At 39.8% G+C, this 15,401-nt stretch overlaps 1 protein-coding gene across 2 annotated transcripts in view; it reads right to left on the bottom strand.

Moving 5' to 3' along the window:
* Positions 1–15,401, bottom strand: part of THBS4 (thrombospondin 4) — a 44,161-nt gene that overhangs the window by 24,668 nt on the left and 4,092 nt on the right. The window contains exons 1-3 of one of the 2 annotated variants that reach the window (XM_037529939.1): positions 14,241–14,269; positions 13,190–13,393; positions 1,745–1,992 (exon numbers count right to left, since the gene is read on the bottom strand). In XM_037529939.1, coding sequence (XP_037385836.1) covers positions 1,745–1,992; positions 13,190–13,331 — 390 coding nt within the window. In that variant the 5' untranslated portion in view covers positions 13,332–13,393; positions 14,241–14,269. Of the gene's footprint in view, positions 1–1,744; positions 1,993–13,189; positions 13,394–14,240; positions 14,270–15,401 lie in introns of those variants that run through there. The other variant, XM_037529938.1, reaches the window with a different exon arrangement.

The following is a 15,401-nucleotide window of genomic DNA, read 5'->3' as shown; positions in this document are numbered from 1 at the left end:
GTAAACTCATCACCTTACTTAAGAAATGAGCACACTAAGGGTTTTCAGAGGATTATTTTTAATTTAGTTGAGATGTATGCAACATGTGCTATTTAACAGATACTGTGTAGAACCTCAGACCATCAGCTCTATGGGTGCAGGGCCACAAACGTTTTGCCCCCACAGTATCGCTAATGCCCAGAATGTGACTGGCTGACATACTGAATGCCCGGTGGTCCTTGCTGATAGTTTAGGAATAGAATTTTTGAGAACATTCCAACGAATATAGTTGTGTTGGCTGTCATGGCTTGTCACGGCTGACTCCTGGCTTTTAGAAATTGACTTACCTGGTGCTGAACATTAATTTCAGTCACTGACAATTTCTGACTACATTCTGATTATTTGGGAAAACTTGGTAGTTTAGTGTATTTATTTCATTATTTTCTCTATAAATCTATAATAACTATCTGTAAAAGCAAACCAAACCGAAAAGGAAAACCTTGAATTGTAGCTTTTTTTTTTTTTTTATAGATTTTTACTTAGAAACCATTTTAAAACAAAATACTTGTCATTTCCCAGGCACAAAATTCTCATATAAGATTGAGTTTTTATATTTTTAGTTAAAACTTAGCATTCCTAGTTGTAATGGAAATTATAGTTGACACTTTGCCTCTTTATACAAAGGTTCAGAGTAGCTTGTATCTAAAACACATATAATGCAATAAAAAAAAATGTAAAATAAGAATTGAGAGCTAGAAGACAATAATATTATAGGCCATAACAGATGAACATAGTTACTCATTTTGGCACTGGCTTTCAAGTAAGATAAAATTCTGGAACATAATTGGTTATAGTTATATTTATTGAAAAGGGCAAAAAATACTCCTTCTTTATAGAAAACAAAGCATTTCCTAGGACAAAACTCTAAAAGAAATGTATGTGGCAGGTCTCCCCGGTGGCGCAGTGATTGAGCGCTGGGTTGCGAAGCTGCCCGCAGCCTCTGCAGCGCCAGTTCGATCCCCAGCTGCTCCTCGGCCACCGGAGGAGGGTCCCACATGGCGTGCAGACCTCTCCTGCCGCCCGCTGCTCCCCTCAGCAGTGCACTTTGGTCCTTCTGCCTGCTCTGCTCCCCGCTCTGGTGAATTCTCTTACCCTCCCGCACTTCTGACTGTACCCAGTGCTTGTATAAATAAATAAAAAAATCTTTAAAAAAAAAAAAAGTATGTGGCAATTTTTACAGTAGGTACAGTGATACAATAAAAAATATATACCTCCAAGACAGCATAAAGCAGGATACAGAAGTGATGGGATTTTTAAACCTGGAATATGTCGGCAATAAGGTCCTTTTTATTAGGTATGTTTTGATAAGACCTGTGAAAAAATGTTCTTAGTGCTTGGCAGCTTCCAGTCATTCTTCTTTTCATTAAAAAGTATTATAAAAGAGTAAAAATACTGTCCAAAGGCAGTTTTTTTTTTATTTTTGCTATTCCTTCCCAATTTTACAATTGTCCAGAAACTTTCCATAGATCATATAAACTGGAGGCTGTCAATTTGGGCTTCACATTAAAATTAGAATTTTCAAATTAGTGATATCTAGGCATCACCTCACAGATTCTGAGTCAACTTGTTATGAGGATGGGTCCTCTATCAGCAGTTAAGTGCCATAGGTGATTCTAGTATGCAGGCAGAATTAGACCCACTCCTGACCCCTGCATGCTCCTGTGTTCCTGGCCTTGGCTTCAGAGAATGGATGATGGGTTCCTACCTGTGCCCTCCTCTGGAAAGTCCTCAATTCCATGGACTCAGGACTCTGGGAGAGGCCAGAAAAGGCTTTGGGGAGATTGTGAGTAGAATCTACTTGGGTACAGTCCAGGTAGAGTTCTACGGAGCCAGCTCCACGCTGCAAATTGGTCAGTCTGAGGAGGATCCTATGCCGCCTGCCATCTGCCAGTTGCAGGTTGTTGAAAACCACCAAATGAATCTTCCCATCATTCTTCAGGTAGCGGAGGATTGCTGGAACCAAGCACAGCTCAATAAATGACAGAAATGAGGAAATGAGGGGGGGTTCTGTGGTGCACAGCCTCCTGGTCACAAGGCTGAGTGACCAGAAAGAATGCAAGCAAGTGGGAACCATAAATATTCAATGTTCTAAGTCCTGGCAACTCACTCTTGCTAAGAATTGTGTTGACAGAGAGTTAGAAGGTAAGTGGCAAATCTGAAAGTAAACAATTTTAGATTGTGGTAAGTACAATGAGTAGGAGGAACCCATCAAAAGTCAACTAAAATCCAAGTAAGTGCTGGAGGGCATGAATACATCCATTCATCAAATACTTACTGAGTGTGACTAATGGACTGGGTGCTGCCCTTAGTGGCTTAAACACTTACTTTCCACTCATGGCAACTGGAACAACTACAGGTGAGACAAGTGAAACTCAGATAAGGAACTTGGTCAAAGATATAGCAATGGAAGGCCTAGAATTTGAACCTGAGTGTGGTTTATTCTATGACTAAAAGAATACTAGACATGGATAGGCCTTTGTAAGTATATGGTGAATAAAGCATAATCTACTATATTGCTCCTTAGCAACCCACCCTTAAATTTAACAGTGCTCAGTTAGAAAATTGAAGGTATCCCTGAAAAATAGATGACTGGATCAAGAAGTTGTGGCATATATACACAATGGAATATTATTCAGCAATCAAAAAGATAAACTCATGCCATTCGCAGCAATGTGGATGGAACTAGAAGGAATTATGCTCAGTGAAATAATCCAGAAGGAAAAATAAAAATATCAGATTGGTCTCACTTATAGCAGGAATATAGGGGAAACTAATAAGACATCAGTGTAAAAAAAATGATAGCAGTACAAAACACAACAAAGTAAAAATGGACAATTATAAATCAGAGACATCCTGCAGGGGAGGAGGAGGGAGAGGGATTAGAGGGAGGAAGGGAGGAGCACAGGGGACTGAGGTGATGGTGCATAGGTGCATTGGGGAAGGAAACTATGGGGACTACATCTGGAGTGGAGGTGGGGAGCAAATATTGTTTAAAAATGAACAATGATGTAAAAAAATAAAAAAATATAAAAAATAATGAATTAATTAAAGAAAATTGAAGGTATCCCTGTGTGCAACAACAGAACTAGGTGGGGGAGCCACCACTTATTTTCTGCTCCTCCCCCCACCCCAAGGACAAAGCCTATTCACATAGCTCATTAAGCTCACTAAATAAAAATTCACAAAAATTTAAAAAATTCTAGTTTTTATTTCATTACTGTTCTGAATATAGTGAGATCTGAGCAAAAATCTATTCTGGGTGCTAAGCCTTGGGGAGTAAAGCCCACTGGATGAGGTTTTCTAGAAAGACCAAAGTGATATGCTTCAAGGGCTTAGTGAGTCTACCAAAATCACCCCCCGACGTCCACCCACAGGCACCACTCTCAAACCCAAACTTATGACCAGAAGCTATCCCAGGAGCAAGGTCAGAGGCTGACTGCAAGTGCTGCTGGATAATTCAGGTGAACACATCAGAGCAGCTCCAAATGTCTGAGAGGATGGGATAGTCTCAAACTGCCAGCACTTTTCTAGGGGGTAATTTAATGACTTATGTCAGAACCTTAAACATATGTAGAACTTATCACCAGGAAATGCCACTTCTAGGATTTGATTTCAAAAAATTATAACAGGAACTTGGCACAACACACACACACATATATATATAATATATATATATGTGTGTTTGTGTGTGTGTATGTAGATATATCTGTCTTGCTTTATATATATATATAAATATAGGGTGGGCTGGCTACTTAAGTTATGGTATAACCACAAAATGGAATACTATAGAATAGATATATATTAAATGTACAAAAAGACTTTCCTACTATTTTTTTTAATTAAAAAAAAAGGCATGAGTCAGTTTCATTCAGAAAAAGATGTGTGCATGTTATAGTTATGTGCACTCATATAGAAAACAAGAAGGAAATATGTCAACATTAATATGGGCATTGTTGGGTGCCTGAATGTGCTTTTTCTCCTTTTGCTTATATTTACTGTTTAATTTTTTCTAGAAGAGATAAACATTATTTACAGAATACAAAAAAGTGAAAGGAAATGGATTACACATGTTGACCCAGGCTGCTGCTGTTAATCTGTGGCTTGCAGCAAGTAGAGCAGACCATCTTTCCTCAGGAACCTTCTCTTTAGAGGGTATATACTACGTGGCACTTCCCATAAAGCAGTTAGCTCCGTGCATGGTGCAGTATTGCCAGAGAAAAGAATCACTAATGTGAAACCTGAAGGAAGTATCTGAAAGATTTCTTCACATCAGACTCGCTTGGTTAATTCTTTCATTCCTTCTAACTAGTTGCATTTGCCTTTCCATTTGATTCTGTGATGTAGGGCGATGATGGAAGGAGTCAGATGGGAGATGATCTCTTCCACCTCTGAGGTTACCACCATTTGCTTACTGAGAGAAAATAATCCATACAAGACATGGAAAGACAGATTAGCTAGAAGGCCTTTCTATGAATATAGTACAATACCGTGTTTTCTGAAGTAAAGTCTTGGTAAAGCTTATATAAATGTGGCATGAAAAGAAAGTAGTGGGACGGAGGAATACAGACATGAGTGGGAATTCTTGAAGTATTTTAAATATGGCCTAAACAACAAAATTTTACATCTTTAATACTGTTGAGAATTTATAATAACTGCATGGCTGGAAATTGAAGACATACATGGTACCCAAAGGAAGGGGAAATTAAATTCAAACATAATGCACTAATTCAATTCATCTTCTATATCTTTGCTTTTTAGAACCATTTGGCTAATACCTAGCATTTTTACAGGCCAATAAAAATACCACTTGGACCACCAAACTTCAAATAGGTGCTACACATGTATACTCAACATTTCCTTATTACAGTTATGGCCACGACCTCTGTCTCACATATTAACAGTTTAAGAGGATACACATGGTGGCTTAAAAGAAACACTCAGTTCTCCATTTTGAGGTTTCTGTGAAATTCAAAGGAAATATATTTTCATGGGCATCTTGCCGACTTTTAATGGACCTTCTAGGGCATGTGGGTCATGATTTATTTTCATGACTGAACAGCTAAGTTAATTTTATAAATAGTACCTAGTGGAGTACTTTATACAGAACAGGTGCACATTTAATGTTGTGGATATGAACTTTCAGTGAATAACTTAATGACAGCATTTAAAACTTTTCCTATATAAAATAAAATAGTTTAGAACACGCTACTTCACTATCTATTGCAGGTAACAAAACCTACTATTGTGTTCCTTCTGTCATTTAAGGGAATTCTATATTTCTGTCTTGCTTAGTGTTGCAACACAATACTGAAATGACAAAATCCTCAAGCTTCTAGATCTTCTGACAACAGCCAAGAGGAAAAAAAGAAAAAGAAGAATTATGGAAACTTCATCTTCACATGTCTGTTAACAGAAAAATTATCAAGTGCTTTGACATTTACCATTCTTCATACTGGATCCAATAATTCTCATTTCTCTTATGACTTCCATTTTTCATTTTTCTTTTTTATTGCAAATTCCTTACTTCAGTGCTTCTATACTTATTTTATCTTCAGAGCAGTTAAGATTACCCTGAGGGCAGACAGCATCTGGCTCAGGAAACTCAACTTTTTCACATCAGCCATAACAAGTCTGGAAACAGCCTAAAGCTCTGGCCCAGGAGCCCACAGCCTGCTGGCGGGTGGGGGTGGGGTATCCCTGACCTTCCTCAGAGGCGACACTGTCTGGAACAGGGACGAACAGACATGGTTCCCTTCCTCTCTCAGGCCCTGCTTTTCTAGTGCCCATTCATCCTATCTTAGTCCAATGCCTATGCAGAACTGTGTGTGTGTGCGCGTGTGTGTGCGCGCGTGCGGGGCATGTGCGTGCAGAGGGAAGGATGGGTGGGGAGAGAGAGACTGCTGTAACACAAGCTGAGACAGTCATTTCCCCTCCAGGACAACTGACAGCCCCTGAAGCTGGGAGGTGCGGTCTTCCCCTGGGCCCACCACACCTCCGCACTGCACTCAGGAAATCAGTCACTGGGTATAACTCGTTTCTCCAGCTGCAGCATTTTCAGTTCTCTTGATTGCTTATCCCTTACCACCAGCTGAAACAAATTTGCTTAGTAATTTGGGCCTGCTTCTCCCACAAGGTCAGCACATCTGATTAGAACTTTAAGACTGTAGGTCTCCAAATGGCATTGCTGCCTCGATGCTGTTCCCTCTCTGGGTTTCTCTGCCAGATTCCTGACTCATCTTCCTCCTAAAGTCTTTTTTTCTACATGGTTTTTCCTGGACTGACATCTTGGGCTTCTTATAGGGCTGCCTTCTCAAACTAAGAAACAAGCAAGCAAATGAAATCCTTCAAATAGAGCCCTATGGGTTCCTAAAGAAAGTCTAAAGTTCTTCCTTATTCCAGGACTAGCCCTGACCTTCCTGCCGCCTTCCTGCCCCTCCATGCTGACTCCCAGCAAACGTAGCTTTCTCCAGTCTCCCTCATCTTTTCTTCACGTAGATTGTTCTGTTCTCAATCCCTCTCCTTGCTCCATCATCACTTCGCATTTGAAGCCAAGACACAGTTCAAATGCAGCTTACCCCCTGAGGTCCTCCTTGTCCTCTCTCCCTCCCATTCTATTCTCATATCACTTTCTTTTCGAGGTATACTTTTCCAGGATTCAGGTTCTAGTCACGGCTCAGATACTTAATAGCTACATGACCCCTGGCCTGTTAATTTTGTTATGCTTCTATTTCTTAAACTATTAAATGGAGTTAATATGTCCTTTCTACTTCATCTTGTTTTTAGTGGAAGTCAAATAAGAAAACACAAAACTATAAGCTGCTACACAAATGTAGGCATTAGTATATTTGTGTTTCTTATTTTCTCTACTAGAGTATACAATCTTGGGACCAGGGGCCTATTTTTTTACTAATTTTCTCATATAAGATCTGAGAACACCAAATACAAAAAAAAAAAAAAAAAAAATAGAGTGAAAAAAATAGATAAACTAGAGTAGCCATGTGTCCACTCTGATTTTTTTAAAACGACAATCCTAAAAAAAGGTATGTGGCAGTATCTATCAGTTTGTTTATTATAAATATTGATTCATTGCCTTCTACACTTAGCACCTTTGTGTATTTGACAATTTGGAGCCTGATTTTAAGACTATATTTTGCATGCATGAGTACAAGGCTGACACAGGAACTACATTGCCTAGCCTTATTGAATACCATCTCAGTGACTGGCAGGCGATGAAAAAACCAAACCTAAGCAATGAAGATCTGAAATATTGCTATCTTGGGAAAGACATTTCAAAAGGTGCTTTTTGAAAAGTGGGCTTGGTCCCCAAAAATATTATGTGTTGAATGTTGAGGCAATGAAGCCAGCTTTAAAAAAATGGAAATGATAATATTTTGTCTCCTTGGGCAACGGAGTTCAGATGACCTGGCCTGAAGGCAGCAAATTTGTGAAAGTAATCTGGGACTTTCTGCTTTGCTCTATGGCACTTTTAAGTATGTGATCAAGGCCATCATTATCAACCTTTCCTCTTCTTTTTAAATAATTGTACATTTGAAAAACGCCTCCTTGCCATTAATGTCTCTTGTGATGGATAGTCTTATTTGCCTTTGCTTATTTATCTTTATGACCAAGACACTAGGCCTTTGTAACATCAGTGCTTTGGAAGTATATATAAAAGGTAAATCATCAAACTGCTTTTCCTGAAAGTGCTGAGTGACTCCCAGGTATGATAAATGCAGTCTATATGTTTTGAAAACTTCTTACAAAGGTTTCAACAACTGTAAAGTTTACAGAGTAAACACACACAAGAGAAGAATACTGCAATTATATTAAATATCTGCAGCAGGCTTTATATTTTGAGAACTTATGAGAGACTCATCAGTGCACTCAACTACCTGGTAGGTGGCAAAGCTGTGAATATTCACAGAATCCCAAGGTCAGGTCATAAGAAAGTTGTAAAGCCATTTTTTAAGCACCTATGGTACCTCGCCAGCTCAGCTGAGACACAGAATATTAACATTATATGTCATCCAGCTTAATATCTCACTCCACAAATGCCTTCTATAAAAATGCAACCTCTACCAACACATCATCTTAGAAACTTTACTGAAAAAGTTTGGCATGCCTCATTTTTAGTAAACCCACTAGTCTTCAAATAATCCCATCTTTCTTTCTCCAGGCAATTCCAAAATACTTTAATAATACTCTGGGAGTCTGTCCTAAATTTCACTGACGTTCTTTCCACCTTTGGCATGTGACCACTTCGAAACCGAGCTCATTCAAGGGCACCTCATAAGACTATTATGAAAGTCAAAAGGGAAAATAAGTATAGAGCCTTTAGCACAGTCCTGGCACACTGTAAAGGCTTCATAAATACTGCTGTTAATGCTTAAGGCACCTCATTTTTCTACTTCCGTTACTGGATTCAGAATTCTGATTTTTAAATCCTCACATTTTCTCTCAAGCTGTATTTCTCTTTAGCCTGCAGGTTTCAGAACAACTGCTCTAATCTATTTGGTATCTCCAATGCTTACTCTTGGGAGCCTGAGTGACTCTTTAATATCCAAAAGGGCAGGTTTATTATAAAAAGGGAGAGAAGAATAAAGGATACTTGCACAGACACAGGCCCTCAGAAAAAGCTGACCCTGAAAGGGACAGATTTGCTAAAAGAGAGTTCTGCATAGTCACAGGTGGGCGGCCTTGGGAGGAGAGCTGCTCTCTGCTTTGCAAAGGGAGAAACACCTTCACAGTCACAGGCAGGCAGAAGAGCTGCTGCCCATTATTGCAAATTCTTCCCTTCATTTCATGACACTACATTATTCTTTTGTGGTGGTCAAATGGAGACTAACATAGCAGTTCTTCTCATTTGCCTTTTCTGAAAAGTGAAGCTTTTATCAAGACAAGCCAAGAGTTCACCAAATCATCATCCTTGGAGGACAGTTGTCTAACTAATAGAGGCAGAGCGTGAATTTTTTTTTTTTTTTAGTGGAGCTGGAATTTAAACTGATCCAGTTTTATTTATCTCTAATTCTTTTTTTTTATTTTTATATTCCCCATACAATTGCAACCCCCTGATTTTGACCTCAATCCCTCCTTTCCCCGCCCCCCCGCCAAAGTGTGTCTCTGGTTCATAGTTGTTTTTTGATTTTGATTTTTTTCTTTCTTATAGTTATTCTTTTTCTTGGTCCCTTATTTAGATTTTCTAGGTTCCTGTTATGAGTGAGACCATCCTGTATTTTTCTTTTTCTTTCTGGCTTATTTCGCTGAGCATGATCCCTTCCAGCTCCATCCATGTTGCTGCAAATTGCATGTGTTTATCTTTTTTGAATGCTTAGTAATATTCCATTGTGTATATGCACCACATCTTCTTGATCCAGTCATCTATTTTTGGGCATTTGGGTTCTTTCCAAAGCTTGCTATTATAGATTGTGCTGCTATAAACATAGGGGTGCAGGTGCTCTTTGGAATTAATGTTTCTGTGTCCTTTGGGTAAATACCTAGGAGTGGAATTGCTGGATCATATGGAAGCTCTATCTTTAGTAGGTTGAGGAATCTCCACACAGCTTTCCATAGTGGTTGGACCAGTTTGCACTCCCACCAGCATTGCGGGAGAGTTCTTTTCTCTCCACATCTTCGCCAACATTTTTTGTTGCTAGTTTTTTTAATATGTGCCATTCTCACTGGTGTGAGATGGTATCTCATTGTAGTTTTGATTTGCAGAACTTGAAATTTTTATTGAGCTTCAATTTAAAAAAAGTTACTACAGCTTATATATTATTCAGTTCTTGCAATCAATCTTTTCTTATCCCCACTTTAGAGATAGGAAGCTGAGGCTAAGAGTGATTCAGAGATGTATTTATGGTGATACAGTTGGCAAGACATTTAACTGTGATTCAAACTCAGGATGCTAACTTAAAAGCTGCCTTTATGCCAGATACAAGGTGAGCATCAAGTAGTATCTTCTATCCACATGGCTTCTGTAGATTATTTCTATCAAGATTATACCACCTATATTACAAATTATCTGATAGATCATGTCTATTAGAATTACTACCTGCATTTCTTTTATATCCTCATCCAAATAGTCTTAAAAATTCACTCATTCATTCAAAAATGACCTCTATGCCCCAGCATTGTACTCCTGGAATTTCCATGTCTGCTACTCTCCATTTAGTCCATTCAATTTGTTCATGAGCCATTTCTATGTATAAGGCACTGTGCCATGTGCTGCTGCAGATACCTCAGGCCCTGCCTTGAGGGATATTACCACCTACTGGAGAGAAGACCTAGAAGTAATTTAAATACAAGGCAAATGAAGATTAGTGCCTTCCACAGAGGTACAAAGTTAAAAGATGTCTGAAGGAGTTTGAAGTGGTTCTTGCATGCAAAGGACTTGGCTATCTGGAGATAGTACAGGACTTGTACCAGGTGGGCGCAGAGGGGAAGGGTGGGATAGACAGGATAGGATAGGTGGGTCCAGGGACAGGTGGCTAGTCCACCTTGCTGAAGTATAAGTTGCAGGTAGCATAGAAAGGAACGATAAACTGCAAAGGCTGGTTGGGGTCATGTAGTGGAAAGCCTTGAGTGCCCAGCAGGGGAGATTATATGTTATTCAGTTTGGAATGCTGAGCCACTAAAGTCTCTGGGGTCAGTGTTATGCTTTGTGAACAGGAGTGAGATAGCCATGGGTAGGATGATACACAGAGTGTAAAAGTAGAAGCAGAGAGTTCACTGGCAAGCTCATTTTTTTGTAGTTCTCACAAGCTACACTTTCGTCTATTATAAAAGCTCATTTAAGGCCCAGACAACAAAATCCTGCTGTTTAATGCAAACTGTGTTGTCAACCTTTCCAAAGTCACATGTCTTATTTCCTACTCAGGTGTTCTAGATCAGTAGAATTACATGTTGACTTCTTCTGCTTCACTGTTTCCCATGCAAATCAACAGAAGAGATCAGATGAGCCTTGCCTGGTACTAGCAATGGGGCCCACTTCCAAGGAGATAATTATCCCTGTACCCTCCATAAATTATGTCAGGCTGCACGGCCACCACCAAATACCTCGATAGGGATTCACAACCACATGCTAAATCTTTTCCTGGGACCTAACAGACCCAGTGACTTCTCTCCTCATTTTTCTAGTCAGAATAGGCTGATGTTTCAAGAACTTTCAGATTTCATGAGAGATGCTAAGTCTCTATATTTCCCCTCTGCTCCAGAGAAATTACTCCTTGTTAAATTCTTCAACTCTCCAACCTGTAATAGTAATATAAACCGTTCTTTGTTTTCTCAGAATTTTCATCTCTCGATTCTTTGATCTTTTCTAAGTGCACTTTATCTTTTCTAATGGACTGGAGGTGTGGAGATGTTCATAGCCCTTTCATCTTCTCTAACACCACGATCAGCTGGTACACACAGCTGAAACTCAGTACTAGTGATTCTTTAGAGGAGACACCAACAACCCTCTTTCCCACCCACCTACCTGCCCATCTATCTGTTTATATAATAGTAAACAAAGAAGAATGAATTCAGGGGAAGTTGTTTCCCTGAGTTTTCGGGCTACCTCAAAATTTTCAGATTCAGACACTGGTCAATTTAGAAGTAGAGGGTGAGATTCAGTGAGGGCAAAAAGCTGGAAGCAGTTTTTTACTCTGTAGAGAGCCTTTCAGTCATTAAATTAAATGAGCTAGGAGAAAATTTTCTAATGCAACTAAAACTAAAACAGGCAGTTTAGTGAAATTCTGATCTTTCAATGAAGAGTTGTTAGACAAGCAATTCCTTCAAACAGATGTGAGGCAAAAAATGGGGTTGTCTGTTGTAAAGCAGAGAGATGGGTAAAAATCAACTCTCATTAGGGCTGAAGAGGCATGACTAGTTGGATCATCTGCTGAATCAAAATCTATGACTCCAGACCCCCTTTATTATCTGAAACCTCAAAAAGCCCCAGGGGCTGAGGCAAAGAGGGAAGGAGAATGTAGAACTTGACATAAAAGAAGGGGAAATCACATCCCTCCTTCTTTTAACTCTAGAGGCCTCTGAAATCTAAGGATTAAAATTTCAGTTCTTAATACCTACAGGTCTACGTGTTCAATCACAATTAGAATCTAAGGCAGTGTCTGAAGCACTGGAAATTCCTAATTTGTAAAGAAAACTGAAACAAATATAAAATCTAGGCAGAAGGAATGGTCCTTCTATTTTTATTAAAAGCAAGAGGCAGCACAAACATGTATCTGTCACATTCCTCAATAAGCAGGAACAGGTGTTGTCCCCAGGACATGGGTGAAAGGAGATGAAAAAATAGTGACCTCTTTCACTGGGAGTGATTTCTTAGCCTGTAGCACTCGACAGTGAAACACTTAATAGCAGAGGGAGAAACAGATGACAGACCTATGGAAATTGGTATGAAACTGGTAGAAAAGAGTTGCTCATTTCATTCTCTGGTTGGGGAATACTCTCTTTAAAAAGTCCAGGGAGACTTGCTTGCAGAGCTAAGGAGTCATGTCTGCCAAGTCACAAGCTTCGAGGGGAAGGTAAGAATGGTGTGGGTGGCTATTATGGGTTGAATATTCATGTCTCCCCAAAATTCATATGTTGAAGTCCTGACCCTCAATGTGATGGTATTAGGAAGTGCACTTATTAGGATCTGTATGAAGGGATCAGTGTCCTTAGAAGAGGAAGACAGAGAGCTTTCACTCTCTCTACCTCGTACTACAAGGAAAGATCATGGGCACAGTAAGACGGTAGTTGTCTACAAGTCAGGACCTGGGCCCTTATTAGGAAGTAAGTCTACTGGACTGAGGAAGTAAGTCTACTTCTCATCCTCCAGTACTATGAGAAATAAGTTTCTGTTGTTTAAGCCACCCAGATTATAGTACTTGCTATTGCAACCAGAGCCACGACAGTGGTCCGATTGTCCTGTGTCCTGTCTCTTCCAGAATGGATCCAAAATATCAGGTTGGTCAAGAAATTCTTCATTTTTTCCCCATTATCAACTCACCCTCCTTACATAGGCAAATATACAATTATAAGAATTTGGTATTGAAATGAGCCGTGAATGAGAATAAAAATTGCAAGAGAACCATCTCAAGAAAAGTAGACCTCAAGTCCTGGAAGAAAACGGGATTTTTAAGAGAATGATTTATGCACATTTGCTTACCTTTGTTTAGGCGCCCCATCACAGTAAATTCAAAATATTTGCTGTTGTCAGTTGAAGAGTAAAGACCGAAGATAGTGGCTGAACTTTTAGTCTGCAGCTTGAAGGTGGAGATCACATAGAGCTCATTCAGGGTGGGGTCCATCAGGATTTGCTGCAGAGCACCTGGGTTCAACCTCTGGCTGGCAGAGGGGAGAAGGTCAAGGACTAGAGACAATAAGAAGAAAAGGATCATGAGTAAAAGATTGAACTTTGGGTTAACAAACCTGAGGGGGACAACTTGACAGTAAGCCATTAACAAGTGTAAACTAATATTGTAATTATTTTTCCACATTGCTAATTTTCTGGTCCTTCCTTATCACTTAGAATGTCTAAATGTCTGAAACAGAAGAAACACAGCATATTATTCCTCACTAGGTTACAGTCCGACCCCCAGAAGACTAAATTTGCAACCCCCAAATGTTGCAATTGGCTTAAGAAGTGGTTCTGAAAATGCCTGCTGGCAAAAAAAAAAAAAAAAAAAAATTAAAAGTGTAAAGTGCAAGGGGAACAGCATCCAACTCATTGCTTTTCTTATGGTCCCAAGTTGCTTTTAATCAACCCAGCAGCACTTTCTCTTAAACTGCAATGATTTATGAAAACAATGAGAGAGTAGTTCAGAGTTATTTAAAGGCAAATATCAAATTTGGGTAAGAGACACTAGAAGTTACTTTGTCATTCTTTTGGTTTATGCGAATGTTTAAACAACTTCATAGCCTGTGGGAATTAGACTGTAGAACTCTCTTGGATACAATAACCTGGATACTAAAAGGGTAATAGTACCCATAATTTATAAAGAGCTCTTACAAATTAATAAAATAAGCATCCTAACAAAAACAGGCAGACCACGAAAAAGCAATTTACAGAAAAAGTATAATGGCAAATTAATGTGTGTACACCACCCCCCTCCCCCCCATAAGTATTCATATGCTTAACTAAGAGGAAGGAAATGCTAACTTAACATTAAGGTGTCTTTTTCACCATCAAGTTGGAAAAACAATAAATACACCCATACCCAACTGTTGGTGAGGGTTTAAGGAAAAGGCTGCCCAGCCCCCAGTCAATCTATAAGCTTTTCATTTTGGGCTCTCTCTGGAGCTCTCTTGCGGTCCTGCCTCTCTGTAGTCACTTGTCCTCTGCCTCCGTTCTCTGCCGCAGCCGTCTTCTGAGTGACCCCGCCCTTATAGCCTCATCCTCCAGGCCCAGGTGTGCCCACTCACACCCGCCTGCACCACACTCCAGGTGCTACCATCAGCACGCATGCCCTGCGCCCACGCTCCCAAGCGCCTCCTGCATTCAAGGCCACAGGTGATAGCCACAGAGGCTGAGGCATAAAAGCCTGAGCATCACAATTACCCTATGGGCGATCTTAAATAGCGGTGGGTATGATTTAAACTAGTTTAAACATTAAGACAGTTTAAATAACAGCACCAAAAGCCTTAAGCCACACATGCTCCTTGATATAGCAATTCTACCTACAGAAACTTATCCTGAGGAGGTAATGAATAACATGTCCAATTTAGATATAAAGATATTCACTACCAGTGGTACTTCTAGAATTTCTGTTTAGGAAGGAATTAAGTGAAAACTGAATTGCAAGAGGTGGGAAACCTGCTGCTCTGTTGGCGTTGCAGTTTGTTATGAAAACAAACTGTCCTCAGATGACAAAGAAGGGCTCACAGAGACTAAGGGGATTTTAGCCATCTCAAGCCATCTTGAGGTACTGAGATTATTCAACAAATTATAGTATCAGGGCCTCCCTGGTGGCGCAAGGGGTTAAGCACCGCACTGTGAAGCAATCTGCAGCCTCTGCAGCAAGAGTTTGATCCCCGGCTGGCCAGGGAGCAACCCACATGGTGAGGCAGACCTCTCCAGTCTCGTCTGCTGCTCCCCTCAGCAGTGTATTTCAGTCAGTCTGCCTGTTCTGTTCCCTGCTCTGTCTCTGGTGAATCCTCTCACCCCCCGCAACTCTGGCCTGTACCCCAGCTCTTGTATGCATAAATACGAAAAATTATTATAATATCAGAATACTGGAACATAGTATGATGTCTTCTATTAGAGCCCTGGATAAATTTTGGTCCTTCCAAAGAGTGGAATACTATCTATTAAAAAGGGTAATGCATCTGAATACTGATAGATATGGGAAAATATTCATGATATATAAAGTGGAACAAAA

The sequence above is a fragment of the Talpa occidentalis genome, unplaced genomic scaffold, assembly GCF_014898055.3.
Source record: "Talpa occidentalis isolate TD23 unplaced genomic scaffold, MPIMG_talOcc4v2.1 talOcc4.6, whole genome shotgun sequence".
Taxonomy (NCBI): domain Eukaryota; kingdom Metazoa; phylum Chordata; class Mammalia; order Eulipotyphla; family Talpidae; genus Talpa; species Talpa occidentalis.
The sequence above is the reverse complement of the archived record's forward strand: the minus strand, read 5'-3'. Positions and strand labels throughout refer to the sequence as shown.